Source organism: Natrix helvetica (assembly GCF_964273705.1).
Source record: "Natrix helvetica genome assembly, chromosome: 13".
In the NCBI taxonomy this organism is placed as follows: Eukaryota; Metazoa; Chordata; class Lepidosauria; order Squamata; family Natricidae; genus Natrix; species Natrix helvetica.
The window spans coordinates 16,816,715-16,841,871 of record NC_138557.1 but is presented as its reverse complement, the minus strand read 5'-3'; the positions used below and the strand labels follow the sequence as shown (position 1 = coordinate 16,841,871).

Here is a 25,157-nt window from a genome sequence, read left to right as displayed (position 1 = left end):
GAAACAAGGAAGTCACGTTCTGGGGCATTTGGAAGGCACCAGATGCAGGGAAGCTGTTTAGGAACAGCTTGTAATCAGAGACCACACTTTTTCATCCCTTGCCTTTGTCCAAGGGCCACAAGGCACCCTGCTGTTGTCAGGGCATCGCTGGGTCTGCCAAGGGGGATCAGCAATGGTGCCATCCACTCTGCCCCCTCCCCCAAAGTGACTGCCCTTTGAGCTGCTGCTTTCTTCTCCCAACAGCAGGACTGGCTCACCGTGACTTGATACTGTAGAGCTTCCCATCCGCTGGGGAAGGAGAAGTGCCAAAGCCATCTACTCCCTTCTCCCTACCCCTCCACTTCTCGGGCCCCCATTGCTGCTGCTGGGAACCAGTGAGGCAGCTTGGGCTGAAGTGAGCAAGTGGAAATTTCCTCCCTGTCCCTTGAGCCTTGCAAAATGTCATCGTAAAAACATCTGTGGGATTCTATACCTTCAGCCAACAGAAAAACAAGGGCTATAAACAAGGCCTCTTAATTACCCAACACATTGATAAAGCCAAGGAGAGATTACTCAACCCCTGAAGCGCAAAGGTGCCACGCTCAGAACACCTTGTCACGTTCTTGTCCCATCCGAAAGGGGATGATGTACTGGGTGTGAGGGCCTTGCCCAGGCAGTGTCGCAATGGCTGCGGCACCTTCCATCTCCTCGGGCACTGCTCCTCTATCCCCATTTCCCAGGATTCAAAGGGCATCATTTTTAGGGTCCAGATCATGGAGGAAGAACTACAAGCCCCTTATTTTTAGATTACATTGGGCTGCCTGTGGCTCAAGGGTCACCACTCTGCATGGGAAAGCCATGCTGGTCGATTCCATCCCACTTTTATATTATTTAATTAACCTCTGATACATTCAATTCAATTAATTGAAATTATTTAATTGTTATGTTTAATTCATCATTTAATTCACTTGTAACATAGTTGTAGGTGGAGGTTTTTAAGAAGAGATTGGACTGCCATTTGTCTGAAATGGCGAAGGATCTCCTGCTTGAACGGGGTTGGACTAGAAGACCTCCAGGGTCCCTTCCAACTTTGCCATTCTCTTATTTGGTTACTTCTTTCAAACCTCTGGCTCCAAGTGAAATTCTGAAGCAACTGTGAAACTTTCAGGACTCTTTTTCAGGTACCTGCAAGGGAGGTGGGAAGTAGGCAGAAGCTCCTGCGGTTCTTCAGCAACATAGCCAGAAAGAGCTCTTGATTGAACCCCAGCCAGTGGCCTTCTACCATCTCCTCCTGATTCAATTTGGGGGGGGGGGGTTCATTGGCATGAAAATGGAAAGCAGGGTTCTCCAGAACTTTCCTTCTTCCTTTCCTTTCCTTTCCCTTTGTCCCTTTTTCTTTTCCTTTCCTTTTTCAGAGTAAATTGAGATCGCAGGGGCCTATCCCATGAGGGTATGGTAAGAAAAGCAAGATAACAGATGCAATGATGCAATCCAAACTCTGTCCATTTTAATGTGTCACGGAGGTGGGCTTTGATCACACAGGTGGAGCTTCTATTAAATTGCTGAGACACCACTTGACCATATATGAGGCTATTCATTCATTCATCCATCATCTATCTATCTATCTATCTATCTATCTATCTATCTATCTATCTATCTATCATCTATCTATCTATCTATCTATCTATCTATCTATCTATCTATCTATCTATCTATCATCTATCTATCTAGCTATCTCTCTACCTATCATCTATCTATCTATCTATCTATCTATCTATCTATCTATCTATCTATCTATCTATCTATCTATCATCTATCATCTATCTATCTATCTATCATCTCTCTCTCTCTCTCTCTCTCTCTCTCTCTCTCTTTATATATCTATCTATCTATCTATCATCTCTCTCTCTCTCTCTCTCTCTCTCTCTCTCTCTCTCTCTCTCTCTCTCTCTCTCTCTATATATATATATATATATATATATATATATATATATATATATATATATATATTTGTTTTCGTAGATTTTCACGGGTGTAGGTATGCTGGTTTTGTTGTATTCGGGTCTTTTCCCGTGTAAGGTTGAGATTGTCTTTGCAACGTTTCGGCAGGATCACACCTGCCATCTTCAAGCTGTGGGCTTAAAAATTTTTAAGCCCACAGCTTGAAGATGGCAGGTGTGATCCTGCCGAAACGTTGCAAAGACAATCTCAACCTTACACGGGAAAAGACCCGAATACAACAAAACCAGCATATATATATATATATATATATATATATATATATATATATATATATATATATATATATATATATATATATATATATATATATATATATATATATATATATATATATATATATATATATATATAATCTATCTATCTATCATCTATCTATCTATCTATCTATCTATCTATCTATCTATCTATCTATCTATCATCTATCTCTCTATCTATCTATCTATCTATCTAGCTATCTATCTATCTATCATCTATCTATCTCTCTATATCTATCTATCTATCTATCATCTCTCTCTCTCTCTCTCTCTCTCTCTTTATATATATATATATATCATCTATCTATCTATCTATCTATCATCTATCTATCTATCTATCTATCTATCTATCTATCTATCTATCTATCATCTATCTCTCTATCTATCTATCTATCTATCTATCTATCTATCTATCTATCTATCTATCTAGCTATCTATCTCTCTATCTCTCTATCTATCATCTATCTATCTATCTATCTATCTCTCTATCTATCATCTATCTATCTCTCTATCTATCTCTCTATCTCTCTATCTATCATCTATCTATCTATCTATCATCTCTCTCTCTCTCTCTCTCTCTCTCTCTCTCTCTCTCTCTATATATATATATATATATATATATATATATATATATATATATATATATATATATATATATATATATATATATATATATAATCTCTCTATCTATCTCTCTATCTATCTCTCTATCTATCTCTCTATCTATCATCTATCTATCTATCTATCTATCTATCTATCTATCTATCTATCATCTATCTATCTATCTATCTATCTATCTATCTATCTATCTATCATCTATCTATCTATCTATCTATCTATCTATCTATCTATCTATCTATCTATCATCTATCTATCTCTCTATCATCTATCTATCTATCTATCTATCTATCTATCTATCTATCTATCATCTATCTATCTATCTATCTATCTATCTATCTATCTATCATCTATCTATCTATCTATCTATCTATCTATCTATCTATCTATCTATCTATCTATCTATCATCTAGCTATTCTATCTATCTATCTCTCTATCTATCATCTATCTATCTATCTATCTATCTATCTATCTATCTATCTATCTATCATCTATCTATCTATCTATCTATCTATCTATCTATCTATCATCTATCTATCTCTCTATCTATCATCTCTCTATCTCTCTATCTATCATCTATCTATCTCTCTATCTATCATCTATCTATCTATCTATCTATCTATCTATCTATCTATCTATCTATCTATCTATCTATCTATCTATCTGTAGAGTAATTCCTTACAAGCAATTGACTTTTGGCAGTTTAACTAGTAAAGGTCAGCTGTATTTAACCATAAATAAGTGCCCAATCATTGGAAATAGATTTACTTCTCTTGCCCTTCACCTTATCCAAAGGTGGAAGCATTTTGTTTTATGAGAGTTTGAATATGATGATTGTTCCAATTGTTCCCCATCTTCATCGTTCCATCTGAGACTTTAGGGGCCATCAGAGGCCACCGTTTATCAGCTTTCTCACATTTGATCCTCCAGTTCTGACTGGCGTTGATGAAGAGTTGTGTATCTTATGAAGAGGAGTGCTGAAAGAGGCAAATCCTGCTTGGTACCTTGATAGAAAGGATCTACGGAAAAAACCAGGACATTCACAGTTGCTGGAGATGCTCCGCTCTGCATTGAAGAGATCCAATATTCACCTCCCACCCTAAAAAAACCTGCCCGGTTTCTGGGTCTCTACCTGGGTACTTGGAAGTTGGGGAAGGACAGCTTCATCTCTTCCCATGACAGCCTTTGCCCTTTCTCCTGGGGGAGGGGAGGTGGGGGAAATGGACATTATGTCCTTGTTACTGCTATTTCTCAACTGTTTTGGAAAACCTTGAATTTATCCCAATATTACCTCCAAGACATGCAGTGTGAAAATGTTAATAAAATGCTGCAGCTTCCCCCCAACATGTCAGATGCTTGGTAGCCTCCAACTTGTAATGCTGCCTCCTTTCTCCCTCCTCAGTTGATGTGGGATGTCTATGCCCCCCCCCATAGGGATTAGCTGTAGGAGAGCAGAGGGTCCTCTCCTCCCTTTGTGCAGCTAGGCACCATCTGATTCGGTTAAAAAGCAACTCCCATCATCCCCAGCCAGACAACTGCGCAGCTGGTCTCATTGTGAGAAGGCAGGAAATTAGCAAAGCAAAAATTCAGGTCTTCAGCAAAGAAACAGCCGGAGAATTATCTCCTTCCCTACCAGCCATGAACCACGATGGTGGCGGTCATGGTGGGAGGAGGGGGCTCCACGCTCAAAAACATTCTTGCCAGGATTTCTGCTTGGAAGTAAAAAAAAGCTCAAGATGGTGGCTATCAACTGAGATCAAAGCACCATTTCTTTGTGTGTGGATGTGTGTGTGTAGCAAAGGGTGGGGCTTTGATTGCTGGGGTGGCAGCCAGCTTGGCCCCCCTCCCTGTATACATCTCTGCCAATCAGGATCTCAGCACAAGCAGGTTGCAGCCCTACATACCCCCTGGTCTTTTTCCTTGAGAGGAAGGAGGGAGAGAGAGAGAGAGAGAGAGAGAGAGAGAGAGAGAGAGAGAGAGAGAGAGAGAGAGAGAGAGAAAGGGAGAGAGGAAAGGAGAGAGGGAAAGAGACGGGGGGGGGGGGCAAGATGGTGATAATCCAGCTCTTTCAGAACATCCTTCTAACTCAAAATCCTTTGTAAATCTTGCTTGTTTTATTGCTGGCCCGAGGATCTGAAGTTCTGGCTCTTAAGTGTTTGTTGAAATCCTTCCTGCAAATCTATTTTCTTTTTATTTTACTTAGTTATTCATTCAGTAGTTTTATCGTCTGCCTTTCTTCCAGGGTCTTCTGGGGGAGACAGTGCCTGCCTCCCCTGCTTTCCCCCCACCACAGAACCCCTGTGAGGTTGGCTCCCGTCCGAGAGGAGGGATGGCCCAAAGGTTCCCAGTGAGTCTTGGTGGCTGAGAGTGGAGGGGATCTTTGGTCTTCCCCACCCCCTGGAGGGGGAGGGGGCACACATCCGGTGTCTCCTCATCAAATCCAGAAGTGCTGCTCATTGAGACCCTCGTCAGTGGCTGTGGACCCCAATTCCACAGGTCCTCCCAAGAGACGGACGTTGGATAGGCATTTGTTCCCTGAACGAAAGCAAAGTTCCCGGGTGCTGTGGCAGAAGGGCCAGGGCCTGATTGGGGACAGCCCAACACTTTCTCCATTAGATCATGCTGGTTTCCCAGGGCATTTAGCCTTGTTGCCTTGGCACATCTCAAATTACATCAGTGCATATTTCATCCAGTTGTGTGGTTCTTGGGCTTCTGTAACTGGCGGTTGCTGATCTGAGCAGGCCCCTTCCAGGGTCCGTGTAGAAGCCTGATTGTGCCATTCCTGTCTGCTGATTAACTAAACATTTACCAATTGCTCAAAATCCTTGGCATCGGCTGGCCATGAGATGCAGCCCAATGTGGAGGCTGAACTGCAGTATATAAAGTATCATTCGAACGATCCCCCAAATTGGCCTGGGATCAGGTCCCCCCAACAGGGTTCCCATTGTGTCCATCCTGCCTTACGGAGTGGGGCCCTTGTCAGAGCTCTGACGGGGGCCAGCCTGGGAAAGGCTGGCTGAGGGCCACTGCAATGGGGAGACTCCGTGCTGGAGAGATGCTTCCAACCAGCGCCTCATCTGTCATCTTAGTGATGCCTCCCTTTCCGGCTCTAGTGCACCTTTGCAGAGATCATCTCTGCAGCCCCCCAAAAGGGCCTCCCCCCCAAAAGACACGCTGCTCCCACTTGCTGCATGAGGGGGCAAAGCCCACAGGATCCGTCCTTTGTTGGATCCGGCAGGAACTGTTTGCCCACCATTCTTTCTGCTTTGAGCACCTGAGTGGAGGAGGCCTCGGAGCTCAATTCTCTGCCCGAGTCTGGCACAACAGAGGCGTTAATTGCAGGCGAACGCAGGTGTCTTTATGCCACAGCAGGGACTGGCTTTGTCTGCCTTTCAGAGGCAGCCAATTTGAATCCCACCTCGACTCCCAGGCAGGCTCAATGCAAACGCCCTCTGTACATGCTCAAGGCCACCCTGTTGTCAGTGCTTTTTATGCTGGCGCATTCCCAAAGGATAGGACGACAGGGCCCAGAATTCCTGCCTGGATGGGCTGCTGAGGAATTCTGGGAGTCAAAGTCCACCCATCAGGTGGGGGTGACTGCCTCTGTTGCTTTCAAGAGAGGAGAACCTTTGAGGGCACCGGTGGTGCCACCTCTTTCAGGAGAGGCAGGCATGCCCACGTCCTCCTCACTTATGCAGTGACTGCCTTTCTTCAAAAAGCACGGATGCACTGAGGAAGGAGCGTTTCTCAGCCGGCTCTTAGTGGGTCTGCGCCCTATACTTTGCCCAGGCTGGCACCCAGATCTGACAGAGGTTTCCTAAATGAAAGCTTGAACTCAGCACCCCTGAAAAGCAAATAGCTCTTCTTCCCCAGCCGGCTGGAACAGCCCCTCCCCTCCCCTCCCCTTTTGGCCTGACTGCACTTTTGTCACCCTTCTCCCACCCACCCCCGACCAGTGGGGAGGGTGCTAATATTCCCGGGAGATAAGAAAGGTGCTTCTCCTGCCAAGGGGGCGGGTCAGCCAGAGGAGCCGTGGGCAGCCTGGAGAGAGAAGCCACTGCTCTCCCAGGGTGAAGCCGTCGTGCAGCTGCAGCCAGGAGCGGAGAGGCTTGGGTGAGTCCTGCAACAGTTGGGGGTAGGAGTGGGATCTCCAGGAGAAGGAGGGTTCCATCCGGAAGGGGACAGGCAAGCCACCATTCTGCAAAGCCCCCCCTCTTTGCTTCCCAAATACTTGAAGTAGCTAAGAAATTGGCCTGACCACAAATGAAAAAAAATATGGTCTATAGCAGGGGTATCCAACCTTGGCAACTTTAAGCCTGGCAGACATCAACTCCCAGAATTCCCCAGGGGGTCCGCCAGGCTTAAAGTTGCCAAGGTTGGAGACCCCTGGTCTGTAGGATACCTTTGAAAGTGTTAAAGCAGAGAATTGCAAAAAAGAATATTTGAGAAGCAAGAAACTCCTTCATGCTTTTCTTGGAATACTTTTTCATTAGGAGCTTTGCAGAAATGAATTTGTTTCTCCTTGGCCGATGATGAGCAGAGATGGACACAGGGTCCCTAACCCTTTAGGAACTGCCTCCCGCTTCGAGTATGGACTGGCACTGAACTCTTCCTTGGACAGAAAGTCCAGGAGGTTCTGGATAACATTCTTCTAAGTCGGAACTTCGTTCCAAAGTCCATTTCTTATACAATAATCACTGGAGAATAGTTTTCCATTCTTAAATGTCAGGTACAGATTCTTTTTTGAGGGAGTCATAGGATGTTCCAAAGCCAATATTTTATTTTGATATGGATACAAATTTATATACAGGATTTTTTTTAGTGCAAACTGACCGTCGTGTCTCTCAGTCTTGCAGCTGGTCTCCTATGAGGCTGCCTTGGGCAACAAGGATCAAATCAGTTTGTAGACCAGAAGAAGCTTGTGGGACAAGAAACCAAGCTTCGAAAGCTCATACACTCACCGAGGGTGTCTCTGAAGATGCTAGTCCTCACTGATTCAAGCACCTTCTGAGCCTCCTGCCCCAGGGATTCCTCGGGTGCCTTGAGACCCAGGGAGGAAGTTGCTCTGCTTGCTTCTGGGAAGCAAACCCACAGAGACCTGGGCCTGACTCTGCTCTGACCCTTTCAGCCCAATAGATCCCCCAAACCCTTGGGCCACGAGGAGTTTTGGGGGCCACCATTGCAGCTCCAGTCTGGAGATGTTATCGGGCCAAAAAAGAGAGCACAGAACGATTACATAATTGTACAAGAAAGTGGCCATTGTACTCCCACCTATTGTGGGGTGTCTAGTAGTGCATATTTGAGCAGGGAGGGGAAAGGGTTCCAGGATGGGGTGCAATTTGGAGGTGGCTTTTCTGCCCTGTTAACCAGGGAGGGGTGTGTGTGTGTGTGCGTGTGCTTTGACCTGCAATCAGCTCTATGCTTCTGCCCAGCACTACACTCTATAGAACTTTGAAAAATGGTGTATTTTATCTGATAAATATAGTAGTGGATGATGGGTGGTGGAGTGAAGTTAGCATTGCAGCAATGTCTATGGAGATTCTCCATCATCCTGGCCATGGTTGTCCCAAAGGTGCTTTTTCAAGAGGCAACTGGACTGTCTTTGTTTTTGCTTGAAGCCATTTCACTTCTCATCCAAGAAGCTTCTTCAGCTCTGAGTGAATTCCCCAACATCCAGTCAGAGCTGAGGAAGCTTCTTTGGTGAGGAGCAAAATGTCTTCAAAGAAGAACCAGAAAGTCCAGTTACCTCTTGAAAAAGCACCTCTGAGACATCTAGGCAATGCTGTGGCCCAGAATTCATTTTAGGTTATAGCCAAGAAGGTGAGTTTTGAATTGAATTTGAGCTTTGAAGTGTGGTTTTTCTGGGGTTCTTATGCCCGCAAATACAGCCGTCATGGTCTCAACCACCGATGAGTTAATTCAGTCTTTCTCAACCTTGGCCACTTGAGGTTTGCATATCTTCAGCTGCCAAGATTGAGAAAGACTGAGGCCATCTCTCTGCCATTGTTTGCCATCCCGTTCTAAGCAGCAGCTCATCAAAATCTCATCACGCTTTCTCATCCCAATTGCATCGACCCGTCCCACCTCATCAAGCAGGAAGGGCCTCTGCATATCCCATCAAGCAAGGAATTTTGGCTGGCGGGATCAAGGGGGAAGGTCTTCTCTGCTGTGGCCCTTTGGAACATCTAGCCCCCCCCCACTGAAGTGAGGCAGGCCCCCATCCTTTTGGCTTTTGGGTTGAGACCTGGATTTGCCCATTAGCAAGGGGTCTAAAAGTGTGATGCAGCCCTGAGACTTGATGACATCCCTGCTGCCTTGTGAACTTTTCAGCTTTTTGAATTTTGACATTTATTTTTACTTGCATGTTTTAACTGATTCCTAATTCTGCTTTTGATCTGCGCTTTTGTGTGTTCATATGGTTTCGTTATGATGTTGTAAACTGCCCAGAGTCACTTAGGTAAGATGAGCAGGGTAGCAATTAAACCAACCAATCAACCAACCAACCAACCAAGTAACCAACCAACCAACAAACAAACAGCCCTTGTCCAGCTGCCATTCAACAACCACCTTCCCCTCTTCCCTGGATTCTCCAATTAACCCAACCCTCAAGTAGCCCATTCAGCCGTGAATTAAACACTTGAGACGGGTTCATTCAGCACCCTAAACTAAAATGAGGCAGTTCCCTTTCTGGTTTGGTGTGAAGGGAGAACCAGGGAATCGCAGAGCCATTGGAGTCTTTCTTCCTGGGAAAGTCTACCTCTTTGGAGACCTACAAAGGTGTTCTAAATATGTGGCTTTGGGTTACAGCAGAAAACAAATGTGGGGCAACCTTGGGGTGAACTCAGCCACCCAGCCCAATTTTGTGATTTTTCATTTGGCTGATTGGTTCCACCTTGGACTTCTGTGCTCTGTTCTTGGGGGAGGGAGAGAGGGAGAGAGAGAGAGAGAGAGAGAGAGAGAGAGAGAGAGAGAGAGAGAGAGAGAGAGAGAGAGAGAGAGAGAGAGAGAGAGAGAAGGAAAGGAAAAGAGAGAGAGAAGAAAGAGGAGAGAGAAAAAGAGGAGAGAGAAAGAAGGAGACAGAGGGGGAAAAAGAAGACAGAGAAAAGAGAGAGAGAAGAAAGAGAGAGAGAAGGGGGAGAGAGAAAAATAGAGAGAGAGAGGAGGAGAGAAAAGAGAGAAGAAAGAAAGAGGGAAAAGAGAGAAGGAGACAGGAAAAAAGAGACAGAAAAGAGAGAGAAAGAAGAGAGAAAGGGGAGGGAAAAGGGAAGAAGAGGGAAAGAGAGAGAGAAGGAGCAGAAAAGAGAGAGAAAGAGAGGAGAGAGAGAGAGAGAGAGAAGGAGACTGAGGAAAAAAGAGGAGACAGAGAAAAGAGAGAGAGATGAGAGAAAGAGAAAGAGAGAGAAAGAGAGAAGGGGAGGTGAGATCTTGACCTGACCAGTATGGCTGGCTCCAGTGTTGACAAGAGGGGGCTGCTGTGGGTTTCCCTTCCCTGCCTGTTACCAGTGGTGGGTAAAGAGGGCAATGGGGACACAGCTCTGCCAAAGCCTCACTGCACCCAGAACAAGGTGGCCTTGTAGGGACTGACAAGCGAGACAGATTTAAGGCCCCATTGTCGCATTTCAGGGTCAACCTCCACCCACCTCATCGGGCTGGCAGGGAACGTGTTTACATGCCAGGGCATAATCTTTGTCTTCCAGAATCGGCCAGCCATGTCCGACTTGGAATTTGGACGGATGTCTTTCAAAGAGCCTGAGCTGGAGGCCAAGCATGGCCCGGCCCAGCCCCACTGGTACGAGCGCTACCTGCAGCCTTGCATCGGGGAGCTGGTGGGCTCGGCCTTCTTCATCTACATCGGCTGTGTTTCGGTCATCGAGAACTCAGACGGCACCGGGAGGCTGCAGCCGGCCTTGGCTCACGGGTTGGCCCTGGGACTCACCATTGCCATCTTGGGGAACATCAGGTGAAGGAAGGGGCAGCCATGCGGTTTGGTCAGGGGATGCGGTCAAGAAGGCAAGTTAGCCATGCTGGAGCGATGGAGGAAGCTAGAGTGCACAAGAGGAGGAGGAAGAAGAGGGGTCAGCTGGATTCAAGATCCATCCTCCACTGTTTCTCAACCATGGCAAGTTGCAGAAGGGTGGACTTCAACTCCCAGCTTTGCTGGCTGTGGAATTCTGGAAGTTGAAGTCCACCCATCCTCAACTTGCCATGGTTGAGAAACATTGATTGACAGGGCTGCAATATCAGTCCTCTTCCTCTGCATTGCTCCTCCTTTGAATGGAGCCCCCACCTGGGATATTTTCTTTCTTTCAGGCATGCTTGATTGATTGATGGATTGACTGTATGGCATAATCCAACATGGACTAGCAATATCTGTTAATATTTCACCTAGATTAGTAAAGCAAAATAAACCGTAAATCTTAAAAAGACCTATCTTCAAATACCAAGGTCTAGGCCATCTCATCATTGAAGCAAAAATAATAATAATTTTTTTAAAAAATCAGATACCGGACCAGCATATGCCCTCAGTTTAGAGTCCGTCAGGATGTGCTCTGCAGTTTGTTGTGGGTCCCTGCAGTCACACTGAGGGGAGGATACTGTGCCCCATTTACACAGAGAGGCAAGGCAGATGCCGAAAGTCTACTTAAACAACAACTTACTCCCCTGTGATTCCCCGTCTCGGAGTAACACTGGACTGGACTCTCTCCTATAAGATATACCTAGCACAGGGGTGTCAAACCTAGGGCCCAGGGGCTGGATTCTGTACATGGGGTGCTTAGATCTGGCCCATGGGGCCACCCTGGAAACAGTGAAGGACTGGCCCACGATGCCTCTGCCAGGGGAAACAGAACTTGCGAGAGCCACGCACAGCCCTCCCGAGCTCCGTTTTCACTGGCAGAGGGTTGCAGGGGGCCATCCCAGCCGAAAACGGAGCTCAGGAGCCCATTTTCGCTGGCAGAGCACTTGGGCCACCACATGTCAACCCCCCAACACATGATGTCATGCTGGCCACGGCCACCCCGGTACCCCAAGATCAAACCAGTGGTGGGTTTCAATTTTTTTAGAACCTCTTCTAAAGTAGGTGTGCCCTGCTTTGTGGGAGTGGCTTGCCGGCCCTGTGACTGGGTAGGCGTGGCCAACTTGTAAAATGTGGTGAAACTCACTTAACAAGGCTCTTGCTTAGCAATCAAAATGCTGGCTCAGGAACTCTGGCATTTGAAGCACGCAAGTCTTAAAGCTGTCAAGTTACAAGACCCTTGTACCCCTAACCCTTTAGAAAAAAAAACCCAGGGGTGTTCAAAATTGACAGCTTTAAGACTTGTGGACTTCAACTCCCAGAATTCTTTCTCCAGTCATGTTGGCTCAGGAACTCTGGCATTGAAGCGTGCAAGTCTTAAAGCTGTCAAGTTACAAGACCCTTGCACCCCTAACCCTTTAGAAAAAAAGTCGCAGGGGTGTTCAAAGTTGACAGTTTTAAGACTTGTGGACTTCAACTCCCAGAATTCCTCCTCTCGCTCTTCATCTTGATGATGTGCGGACAGGCAGGGGGGAGGGAGCTGGAACCGGTTCTAAACGGCACTGTAGATTTGTGGAACATCTTCTATAGAAGAGGTTAGAACTGGCAGGAACCCACCCCTGGATGAAACACAAACCTAATGTGGCCCTCAGTGAAATCGAGTTTGACACCCCTGACCTAGAGACGACGATGACAAAAATCAACACTGAGAACAACGTTCTCCGGAAATTATGTGGAACTAAATGGGGAGCTTCAGCTTCCCCCCTGAGACCTTCAGCACTAGGCTGACTCTTGAAAGTCAGGTCTCAAACAGAGTTTATCAAGTTCAACCTGTGGTCATCTTTGACCCTTCATTTCACTTTTATGAGTTTTGCTCTCTGCCCGCAGGCAATGGGGTGATCCAGCGCCCCTTTTCTGCCAGGCTATCCTCTGACTAAAGATGTCTCTCTCCCTCTCTCTGCCTGCAGTGGAGGCCACTACAACCCAGCTGTTTCCCTGGGGGCCTGGCTCGTTGGTGGGCTGAACATGGTGTTGGTCATTCCATACTGGATCTCCCAGTTGTGCGGGGGAATGATTGGAGCGGGCCTGGCTAAGGTATGGTGGAGGATTGGGAAGGGGGGGGAAGGGAGGTGGGGAGGGGAAGAGCCCTTGGGGAGTAAGGTGCCAGCCTTACAAGGTATACCAGGCAGGGAGGATGACCAGGTGAGCTAACTCTACGTTATTGTAAGATTACGTTAATGGAATATGGCAACTCTGAATGTTCTATACATCTTTTCCCTGGGCCCCTTTGTGGCCTAGGAAACTAGGGAGAGTCCCTTCTGAGAAGTTTCCCACATCCACTTTTCTGCTCCGGGCTCAGCCAATTTTTATCTGCTTGTCCCCTTGGTTGTTGTTGCCCCGTCTCCCAAGGCCTTTCTCACACACCCCGTTGCAGATGGAAAGCAGAGGCTATGGCAGGTGTTGGGTGGTGCTCCATGCACTCCCAGGCTCGGCTTGTGGTCACTCACTCACAGCCTGTTGAGGCATGCAGATCTCCCCCCCTCCCCCTTGCTTTCTACCTGGGCACTCCAGAGAGGTGCGGCTGGAGCAGACAAGGCACAAAAGCCTGATCAAGAGCCAGGAAATAATTAAGGAGGCACACAAATCACTTTCAACAAACACCAAGGAACAATCAGTCCTCTGAAGTCCCCAAAGACCAGGTGAATTTAAAGGAAACCAACATTTTACTTTTGCTTTTCCTCACACACATAAGCACAATTATGCACATTTACACATGTCCTCCTCCACCAGGCCAGCAAGCACAAGCCAGAGAGACAAAGCTGCCCAGTCTGGATCCAAAGATGACTCAAAGAGTGTGTGTGGGGGGCTTCAGTACCCCTTTTATCCCCCCCAATCCTTCCTCCTGTGATTCACAAGACTGGCAGCTACTCTTGCTTTGTTTACTTATAAATCTAGTAGCTATTGAAGCTATTGCTCAACTTCCTTTGTCTTGTTAAGGTGACATTTTCCCTTTGTTTCTTTACCAACTTCTTCCTTTCTTTACCTCCCGGAAGAATCTTTTAGATAACATTTCTGGCTTTTTGTCCTCTCTGCTTACATGGCTGCTTCATCTTTAGTTATGGCAACTTCAGTCCAGTCTCACAGGGTTTAGGACAGTGTTCCTCAACCTTGGCGATTTTAAGTCCTGTGGACTTCAACTCCCAGAAGTCCACGGGATTTAAAGTCGCCAAGCTTGAGAAACCCTGGTTTAGGGGGAGGTGTCTGACTCATGGCAGATCTCCCATGCAACCCTTCTCCCCCACCCCCAAAGAACCAATGTCAGCTAATATGGTGGGCAGAAAAGTAGATGCCTTGGATTCTGAGCATGTCCTTCCTGCTGACCCTCCTTACTTGCCAAAGGAGATGCAAGGAAGGTTGGCAGGTGGGATGTCTGCTTCCTTTTCCAGCTGTGGCTTCATATCCCTCCAACTGGAAGTCACTTGCTGCAGCCCTTCTGGATCAGGCCTTCCTCTCCAAGCCTTCGTAGGAGGAGAACAATCTCTGCCTCTGGTTCCCGTATGCTTGGGGGGTACCTGAGACTGCAAGACTTCAATGGGAAGCCAAGGAGAAAGCCCAAGCAATACCCCAAATCTTTGTCCAGTGCTAAAGCAGGAACTCGGTCTCAAGGACCTCAAGGACTTACGAGCCCCCAGTGTGAATGAGATGAGGCCTCAAACTTCCACGGGTTTTCCATATATTAATAGAGTTGGAAGGACCTTGGGGGTCTTCTAGTCCAACTTCCTGCTCAAGCTACCATTCCAGACAATTGGCTGTCCAGCCTCTTCTTAAAAGTCTCCAATGATGGAGCATCCACAACTTCTGAAAGCAAGCCATTCCACTGGTTACTCATTCCCCCTGGGAGGAAATTTCTCCTAGGTAGATCTCTCCTTGCTATGTTTCCATCCATTGTTTCTTGTCTTCTGGTGCTTTGGAAAATAGGTTGACTCCCTCTTCTTCTTTGTGATATCCCCTCAGATACTGGGCTACTGCTATCATGTCACTCCTAGTCCTTCTTTTCACAAGACTAGACATACTCAATTCCTGCAACCATTCATCGTTATGTTTTAGCCTCCAGCTCTCTAATCATCTTTCTTGCTCTTCTCAGCACTCTTTCCAGAGTCTCAACATCTTTTTTATAATACGGTGACCAAAACTGGATGCCATATTCCAAGTGTCTTACTAAGGCTTTATAGAGTGGTACTAATACTTCACGTTATTTTAATTCTTTCCCTCTGTTAATGCAACCCGGGATTGTGTTGGCTTTTTTGGCTGCTGCTGCAAACTGCCGACTCCTATTTAAATCATTGTCCACTAGGACTTGAAGATCCTTCTCACAGTTACTACTATCGAACCAGGTTTCTGTATGCTTGGTTAATCCAGGTTTAGCAGCCTGGGATAATCCCTCTTTGATGTCTGTCTCAGGTGACCACAATGTGGGAGAGCTATGAAAATGCCACCGGAGGAGCTTTCACGGCGCTCACCTCGGATCACCAGCTCCCGGCTGCTGTGGTGGGGGAGATTGTGATGACCATGTTCCTGGTGATGGCTGTCTGCATGGGGGCCATCAATGAGAAAACCAAGAGTCCACTGGCACCCTTCTGCATTGGCTTCACCGTCACCGTGGACATCCTGGCTGGGTGAGTTGGCCGGAAGGCTGACAGGTTCTTCTTCCCAGGTCTAGGAGGAGGCTTTTTCTCCACCAATGCCTTCCACAGCAAGCCTCCTGGGTCGACATTCTATGCTATTGAATTGGTTCTTAAGACTGTCCTTAAAAGGGGGAGCAGAGAGGCAGCCCTGGAAAGATCCAATCTTCAAAAAGATTATGCAGTATCCTTCCCCTGCCACCCCACCAAGCCACGGCCACAGAACTGGTAGTAAAACAAATTGAATTTCACCACTACTTTATACCTATGCTTATAGCAGGGGTCCCTAACTTTTTTGGCACCAGAGACCGGTTTCGTGGAAGACAGATTTTCCATCGACAGGGGGAGGGAGGAGGAGGAGCGTGCAACCTAAATCCCTGGAGTGCTCAGTTTACAGTAGGGTTTGCTGTGAGGTCCTGTTCTTACTGTGACCCGAGGTTGGGGACTCCTGCTTTATAGGGTTTTCAGACAAGAGGTTTTGACTTGGTCTGAAAAAGATGCAACTCATTGCCCCACAAAATTTGTTCCCATTAATTAATGCTTAAATGCCCTCTTTCTCAAAAAACAAAATCTCCCATGTTAAATATTAAATAAAAAGAGCAACATCACATTACTACCTATTTGCGTGGGTCACCTCCATCTCCATCCTCCTCCCCTCCCCCTCCCAACAGTCCCAGGTGTCAACACATGTACAGGTTACCAAGTGCCCTCACTTCTCTACCTAACCCAAAAGGTGTTTCTTCCATTCTGGGAGGAAGAGCTGAAAAGACAGGCAGGTGCAGAGCTGGTTTCAAGAAAGGTGAACATGGAGCATTTCCACATCTCAGAACATGGATATAAAAACATCGGCAGGTGTAAGAAACAACTGCGCACGTGCTCAGCACAAACAGGGAGAGGGAAGGCTGATTCTGAGACCTTCCCAACATCTACTGGATTCAAGTCCCCAGAGCGCACCTGCTCCTTGAGGGATTAAGGTCCATTATGGAAGGGATTTAGCCCGTGGAAAGCACAAGGAGATAAAACTCGCCCTCATGAGCTTGCCTGGGCATCCTCTGAAATCAGGGAAGGAGCCATTTGCAGCCCGAATTTGACGCAGGAAGGAAGCAGCATTGCCATCCTTATCCACTGGAGAGCTCCCTTGGAGGCTGCAGGGCCTCCTGACCTGCTGGACAGCTCCGCTGCCTGGCTGATGGACAGAGCCCCGTGGCTGGGCTGGGCTGGGGGCTTTAGGGTGGGCAGAAGCAGCTTTTCTGGCCTGCCTGGGGAGAACCCTGTCCCTGGCACTCTTTGCAGCTAGGATCCAGGGTGAGGGTGCCCATCTGGGCCCTTCATGCCCAAAAGCATTCAAACTACGCCTCTCTCCATCACCACTGAGGTTTTGCCTGGAGGAGGTTTCAATCCCGTCCCACCAGCAATCAGGGAGAAGAACTCCCACGCCCATCAATTGATAAAAACGAGAAAGAGAGCCCGGTGGCCATTATGTGCTTTTTCCCAGCTGTTGCCGACAGAGCTCAGCCAGCGGAGGGAAGAGGGTAGCCTCCAAGGAGGGGACCTGGAATCCCTGGGTGGCTCTCTTCCTGATTTGGCCCATTGCCAGCGGCATCTCCCCTTACAGATCCACGTCAGGGTGTCCCCACCCCCCACCGAAATTGTTGGTGCCTCACAGCAAAATCCCCAGGAATGCCTGCTTCTTCTTTAAGAACAGAATAACAACAGGACAGTCGCCCACTCACTGGCCTTGTGGTGGGGGGAGGTGGGGTTCTGTTTCTAGCCATCCAGAAAATGCATCTCTCCCTGCAGTGCTTGCCTGCTGCTTGTCTAAAGACTAATTGAAACTCCGCCTGCAGCAGCTCTTCCCCTTCGCTTGTCCCTGGAGGTTCCTCTCCCGGTTATTTCAGTGCCACTTCAGTGTACACCAAGGAGACGTGGATGCAGTTGGCCTCTTGGCCCAACTGGAATTGGGCTTGTCTTGGTCAATGTCTCGGGATGGGTGGGTGGGAGGGGGGGCATTGTTAGTATTGCCAATTAACTCTGCGTTCAGTCAGGATGAAAGGGGCAGCAGAGAAGACGTCTCTAGGGGAATTCTTTGCCCAGAATGGAGAATCCCGAAGCCTTGAAAACATTCCTGGGAGGGGCCGCTTCATTCTTTCAATCTTCCTTCTCTCTTCAGGGGAGCTGTTTCTGGAGCCTGCATGAATCCGGCCAGAGCTTTTGGCCCCGCGGTGGCTGCCAACCACTGGGACTATCACTGGGTGTACTGGGTTGGCCCCATGGGAGCTGCACTTCTGGTGGGTGCATTGATAAGGTACGTGCCAGGTTTTCAGGGCCTCCCGGAATGCCCTGGGGGGAGAGCTGTATGGGTCTGGGGGGGGGAACCTCATTCCAGAGGGCAAATGCCACTTCACGAGGTTGCCTGGCTGAGCTAGTTGGATTCTTAGCTTGGTTCTGGAGTGGGACTCAGGAATTAATTGAATCTCTCAGCAACAATTCCTCAAGTAACAGTCAACGGAACTTCTCAGATTGTATGACATGTTAAACGATCCCAGTTTCATCGAGAATGAGAATAAGGAAGTGTTTGGCATGCAGGAAGTCTCACATTCAGTCCTGGCAGGTCCAGGCCAGCCCCGCCCAGCCCCCCCACTGAGAACCGAGTCAGTGTCGTCTTGGCCATGTCAGGAATGGATGCCTCAGGGGTGACTGTTGCCTCTCAACTGCTTCTGTTTGGTCTCCCAAAGTTTTCAGTGTGACAGAAGGCATAAATAAGGCAACACGTGGGAAGTAATCGCATTTGTTTGTAATTAATCTAATTGCAAGTATGTTTAGCAGTAACATGTGGTTTTGCTTGACTATGCCAACCTTTTTTGAATCTGGCCCATCAAAAGCCAGAGGTGCCCACGGTGGTCATAGGGACCTTGTCCTCCCATCCCCAGAATTCTTTCACTGTCCTTCCATCACCAAGATTCTTCCTCCCTTGTGCTAGGGAGAAACGGGGAGCGGCAGTGTCTGATTTTGGTATCATAAACCTACAAGGCAGGCTAGGTTTATGCAGCAGGCTTAGCCATAAATGATATTCAATCAAGGGTGCTAGGTTCAGTACAAACCAGGATCAATGTGAGCTAGGTTCAACATGGAAAAGGCAGAATAACAGAGTTGGAAGGGACCCTGGAGGTCTTCTAGTCCAACCCTTTGTGCAGGTAGGAGACTATACCAGTGTTTCTCAACCTTGGCGACTTTAAGTCCTGTGGACTTCAACTCCCAGAATTCCCCAGTCAGCTGTGCTGGCTGGGGAATTCTAGGAGTTGAAGTCCTGTAGACTTCCAAGTTGCCAAGGTTGAAAAACGCTGCTCTATACCATTTCAGGAAATGGTTGCCCAATCTCTTTTTTAAAACCTCCAGTGTTGGAGCACCCACAACTTCTGGAGGCAAGTCGTTCCACTGATTAATTGTTCTAACTGTCAGTAAATTTCTCCTTAGTTCTAGGTTGGTTCTCTCCTTTATTAGTTTCCACCCATTGCTTCTTGTCCTGCCTTCAAGTACTTTGGAGAATAGCTTGACTCCCTCTTCTTTGTGGCAGCCCCTGAGATATTTGAAGACTGCTATCATGTCTCCCCTGGTCCTTCTTTCTATTAAACTAGACATAACCCAGTTCCTGCAACCGTTCTTCATATGTTTTAGCCTCCAGTCCCCTCATCATCTTTGTTGCTCTGCTCTCCAATCTTTCCAGACTCTCAACATCTTTTTTATAGTGTGGGGACCAGAACTGGATGCAATATTCCAAGTGTGATCTTACCAAGGCATTATAAAATGGTATTAACACTTCATGTGATCTTAATTCTAGGAGGGTGTTACCTTTTTAAAGGCTTGACTTTAGAGATAATATAAGTGGAAGGGATTTGGTTTCTGACATTATGGTTTGAGTTATCTGGATGATGGATCATGGCACATTTCTTGCACCTTATAAGGGCTGCAGAAATCATGTCTGGCCAAATCAGAGTGAGCTTGATTAGGAGGGTGTTTAAATAGAAGCAAAACCAGGAAGCAGTTTGAAATGAGATGTATCTTGCTGAAACCGAAACTCCTCACTCACTCAGTGAAAAATCAGAAAGAACATGGCCTCCTAAGCCACACCCTTCATTGTCTCTACACTAATGGCCACAGCACAAAAGATGAACAAGATGAGCTCAGATCTTTTGGAACAAGACAAATATAGGCACAAGAAAAGACAAAAGAAAGGACTGAAACAGAGCAAAGGGAAGATATAATTTGCTCAAACTGAGGGAGGAGGACATGTGCAGGATGTCAGAAATTTCAAAATAACAGATTTGGGAGGGACCCTAGAGGTCTTCTAGTCCAACCCCTTGTTCAGGCAGGAGCTCTAGTCTATACCGTTTCAGACAAATGGTTGTCCAAACTCTTCTTAAAAATCTCCAATGTTGGAGCTCCCACAACTTCTGGAGGCAAGTCGTTCCACCAATTAATTGTTCCAACTGTCAGGAAATTTCACCCTAATCCTAGGTTGCTTCTCTCCTTGATTAGCTTCCACCCATTGCTTCTTGTCCTGCATCAGGTGCTTTGGAGAATAGCTTGACTCCCTCTTCTTTGTGGCAACCCCTGAGATCTTGGAAGACTGCACAGTCATATGAGCATCTCAAAGAGCTTCCATCAGAAGTGAATCTCTGGGGGGCCACCATGAGGTTCATTCCTGAGTTCTGCATTGATTAAAGATGAGGAGGGGGACAGGGAAATGGCTGGGATAGATACTAATACACTGCCCCCAACTTCCACAAAATGCCATTTAGAAGGGGTATCATAAACAAAACTCAAGATTTCAGTGCACATAAAACCAGAGATTTGACTGCACTGCTGTGGATGCCATCTTGTCATTTTTGACCACATGCTGCAGACATCTTCAATCCTTAAAGAAAGCATCTTTAATGAAAAGAAGTACTAGGGGTGACACGATAGCAGTGTCCAAATATCTAAGAGTCTGACACAAAGAAGGTCAACGTTTCTCCTGAAGGCAGAACAAGAAAGGGAACGCATCAAGGAGAGAAGCAATCTAGAACGGAGGAGAAATTTCCTGACCGAACAATTAACCAGTGGAATTGTGGATGCCCCAACACTGGATGTGTTTAAGAAGAGATTGGATAACCATTTGTCCAGAATGGTATAAGGTTTCCTGCTTGAGCAGAGATTGGACTAAAAATCCTCCAAAGTCCCTTCCAACTATTTTTTTATAAAAAGTTTATTTTTTATTTTTTACCATATAAACATTTCATCTTTCCTTAAACAGTTGCCGTCTGGATACAAATATCTCTGTGCAACAGCTTTCAGCATTTACAACATCATTCACATTAATATTAATTCTCTAATCTTAAAATTGTAGTATATTAGACAATTGAACATTATTAACCTATTCATTTTCTTAACATATCTTCTAATAAAAATACAATAACATTAAGCATAATTATCTTCCTCATCATACTAACAATTATCATCTTGTTTATACCTCTACCTTCACATATTTTCTACTCTTTAGTCTTCTTCCCTTATTTCCAATTTCCCTTTCCCCCTCTAATCATTGATAAAATAATTCCCATATCATATAATATTCAGTTTGTTCTTTCTCTTTATTAGTGTTAATCTATTCATTTCTGCACATTCTAATATTTTCCTGATCACCTTCTCATCACTAGGAATCTCTTAACTTTTCCAATGTTGTGCAAATACAATTCTAGCTGCAGTTAATACATGGATAATTACATAGGCATTCTCTTTATTATAAGTTCCAGGTAAAATCCCCTGCAAAAAATTTTCTGGCTTTAACCCAATGCATTGTTTTATCACTTTCTTCAACCATGTCTTTATATTTGTCAAATATTTTTTTGCTTCTACACATGTCCACCACATATGATAGTAAGATACAGGTATCTATATCTTACTATCCAACATTTAGCTGACTTGTCTTTAAACATCTTTGCCAGTCTCACTAGTGCCAGGTGCCACCTGTAAAACATCTTACACCAGTTCTCTTTATATGCAGTTGACATTGTTAATTTATAATTCCTTTCCCACAGTTTCTGCTATTAATCTAATTCTATCATGTAATCAAAATTTTTCACCCATGCTATCATTGTCTCTTTTACTTGTTCCTCTTCCAAGTTTATACTCAATAAGTAACTATACAATTTCTTTATCAATCTTTCTTTTCCTGTTAATATTTTATCCATGTAATTTAGCATCTTTCTCATATCTAGACTGTATCTGCACTTGTGAGTACCATGTTATATCAATCCCTTTGGAACACATTTCTGGTTTAGTTTTGAGCTCCTCCTTTTCATTCAAAATGTCTTTACATCTAACAATATTTTCCATATTAATGACATTTGGGTGAATCAGTGCTTCCATTGTTGAAAGCCAAACTGACTTTCCTCAAATAATGTTGTTCTTTGATTTTCTTCCATACTAATATCTTGACTTTTTGACCACATGCTGCAGACACTTTCAATCCTTTAAGAAAGTCTCTTTAATGAAAAGAAGGACTAGGGGTGACATGATAGCAGTATCCAAATATCTAAGAGTCTGCCACAAAGAAGAGGGGGTCAACTTTTCTCCTGAAGGCAGAACAAGAAACATGAATGGGAACTAATCGAGGAGAGAAGCAATCTAGAACTGAGGAGACATTTCTTGACAGAACCAGTGGAATGACTGGTCTCCAAAATTGTGGGTGCGCTGGGTGTGTTTAGGAAGAGATTGGACAACCATTTGTCCAGAATGGTATAAGGTTTCCTGCTTGAGCAGAGGTTGAGCAGGGGACTAGAAATCCTCCAAAGTCCCTTCCAACTCTGTTATTCTGGCTCAATGTGGAAGGGCTATGGAGAAGGGCAGCAAGGAGAAATGGGGTTCTAGAATTGAGACTGCAGGATCAGGAAAGTTCAGCCAGAAGCTCTGAAGTGGAGAAGCTCTCAAGTGAAGAAGCTCTCAAGTGGAGGTGCTGCAGCTCCTTCCAGCTTTCTCCCAAGGAGTCCTCCAGAGCAGGCCTCTCCTCTTTCCGGAATGCAAGATAGGATGTTATGGCGGCTGGTCAGCTGCCAACCGGGCAACCTGGGGGAGGGAGGGGAGAGTAGTCCTTTGCGTTGGACACCTCTGCCAAAAACTCCGCTTTGGACAGCATCAACCCTTTAATAGGTGCCTGTGGGGAGTTTCAAATAGAAAGCAAGCATGGGGTCCAGCAGGGGTGTCCGGCCGTGGCAACTTTAAGGCTGGTGTTCAACCCCCAGAGTTTCCCCGCCAGCTTTGCTTAAGGTTGCCAAAGTCGGACTCCCGCGCTGTGCCGGCTGCCCCCTCCCCAGAGAAAAAGCAGGACAGGGGAGCCCAGGGGAGCCGGGGCCGCCTGCCTCCTGCCGGGTGACCGGGTCTGACGCCTCGCTTCTTTATCCCTGCAGGTTCTTGATCGGGGACAGCAAGACGCGCTTCTTCCTGAAGTGAGGCGCCCTGCCAGGACCACCGCTCCGCCTTCCCGGCGTGACCCCAGGCAGCCGCAGCCACCCTGGCCCGGGAAGAGACTGGCAGAAGCGGGGCTCCGCCAAGCGCTCATTTTTGCCCCTTCAAAACCGGGCGACGAGATTTTTCTTTTTCACGGTTGCAGATGCAGGGAATTCTGTCCCCCTCTTTTTTGAAACGATGCCTCGAAGAAGACAGACGAGGGCGAAGAAACGGCCGTCCCGGCAGATCCACGGCCCGCAGCGGGGAAGCCGGAGGAGCTTCGGGCGAAGCGGCCCTGGGCAGCTCCGGCTCGAGCAGCGGCCAGCAAACCAGGCCCGGCGCTTGCAGGGCGCTCCCCCGGCACTTCGGCAGCCCCGTCGAGGAAGCCGACCCTCGCCTCGGCATCTCCGGCGGCGGCGCCTCCGCGCAGCTCCGCAGCCATCGGGGTGCACACGGGCGCAGCGCTTCCTCCGACCGGATCCCGTCTGCGGAAGGGCTGCTTAGATGGACCGGGCTCTCGGGGCACCTGGGCCGGGCTCGGAGATGCCAGCCGCTCCCGTCGGCTCTCCCCAGCTCCAGAGAGTGGCCATTCTCCACCTCCAGCCCCCTCCGGTGGGCCTGAAGCCCCTCCGCGCATCGCCCCTCCGCCCTCGAGCGGGCCGCTGCCCCCAGGCGCTTCCCAGCCCTCGAGAGGCGCCCCGACGGGTTTGGCCCAAGATGCCCGCCAAACTACCGCCCTGGTCCCGGGCCTTGCAGGGTCCTCCCCTCTCAGCCGCTTCCGAGGCCCGCAACCCCCCCCCTCAATTCCCCGGGGCGGTGACTGTACAAACCTGAACGTGGGAACTGGAGGCAGACAATGGGGACACGTCCTTCCTTGCACACCGGCAAGGAGGGATTGTAGAAATTGGGGTGAAATGTTGAGCCTCACATTAGCTCCTGCCTGCGGTGGATGGCTGTCTTACTATCCGCCTATTAGGGAAGCACCGGTTGCCCAACCGTTGTCTATCGAATTAGCCACCGATTGTGGGTTGTTTGTTTGGTTTGGGGTCAGATTGGTTTGCCCCCCCCCCCATTGTTCAACCCATCCTCCCCCAAGCAGATCTACAGTTGTGTCAGTCCGGAAATACCAGCAAGGCTTGCTAAACCCTGAGCCCTGATCCTGGGCTCCCAAACCACTGGAATAAAGTGAAAACCCAGAAAAGGAGCGGAATGTAGTGGCCCTTAATGTGATCTGCTTGTTTTGATGTTTTTCCTGGAGTCGGAAGGCAGCTGTGGGTGGCTGGTTAAGCACAGTTTGTGGTTTAGCATGTCTGAGCAGTTCCAAGCCACCAGGGTTGCTGACATCTGGATGAACGTTTCCCAGATGGCTTGGCTGCCATCTGGGACTTTGTCCTATCACCCCCCCCCCATTTCAGGACCTGAAAACGATCCTGTTGTTGGGAGCCCAGCTGTGATGGGAGCCCTGGTGGGGGTGGGGGTGCAGATAAGCTGAAGCATCTCAACGCTATCTGAGTGATGGATGGGAGCCCTTCAGTTGCTGGGCTTCTCAGCATCTTCGAAGTTCACATTGTTTCATCTGCAGTTGGGGAAACTTACTGAGCTGCAGCTAATTATTTGTTCTCTGAGCTTTTTCAATCAATCAACAAAGCAGGAGGAGACCTCTTATTAATGCAATAAGAATAAGGTGACCCTTATCTTAAGACCTGCCCTTATCTGTAACATGGCATATAATCACCTAAGGGAAGTGTTGTTGAGCTGCAGTAGGAGGCAATAAACTTTTATCTCTGCTGGCTAATACAGATGTTTCTTTAATAAGTGGTGCCAAAATGTCAGTTGCTGGATTGAAGCTGCTGGTGCATAGCCACAGAAGACGACCTATCTGCTTGGGGGAGGGGGGACAAGAGGGGGGGGGTTCTACTGTTGTTTCTTGCAGTGCAAGGGAGGAAACAGAACTTGTGGGAAGGAGGCTGCTGATGGAAAGAAGGTTCTAGAACCGAGGATGAGTAAAAAAGGGCTTACCAACTCAGCTTACAGTTTTGTAAACAGATGCTTCATTTTTATATTCTGGAAGTATTCATCAAGAATTCTTTGCTGCTGAACAG

At 47.2% G+C, this 25,157-nt stretch overlaps 1 protein-coding gene across 1 annotated transcript; it reads left to right on the top strand.

The window, feature by feature from the left end:
- Positions 1 to 6,859: 6,859 nt before the first annotated feature.
- AQP8 (aquaporin 8) lies at positions 6,860 to 24,849 on the top strand. The gene is made up of 6 exons (XM_081965997.1): positions 6,860 to 6,987; positions 10,572 to 10,834; positions 12,856 to 12,982; positions 15,350 to 15,564; positions 17,741 to 17,875; positions 23,016 to 24,849. The coding sequence occupies exons 2-6, from the start codon at positions 10,584 to 10,586 to the stop codon at positions 23,056 to 23,058; spliced, it is 771 nt and encodes a 256-aa protein (XP_081822123.1). The 5' UTR covers positions 6,860 to 6,987; positions 10,572 to 10,583; the 3' UTR covers positions 23,059 to 24,849.
- Positions 24,850 to 25,157: the final 308 nt, after the last annotated feature.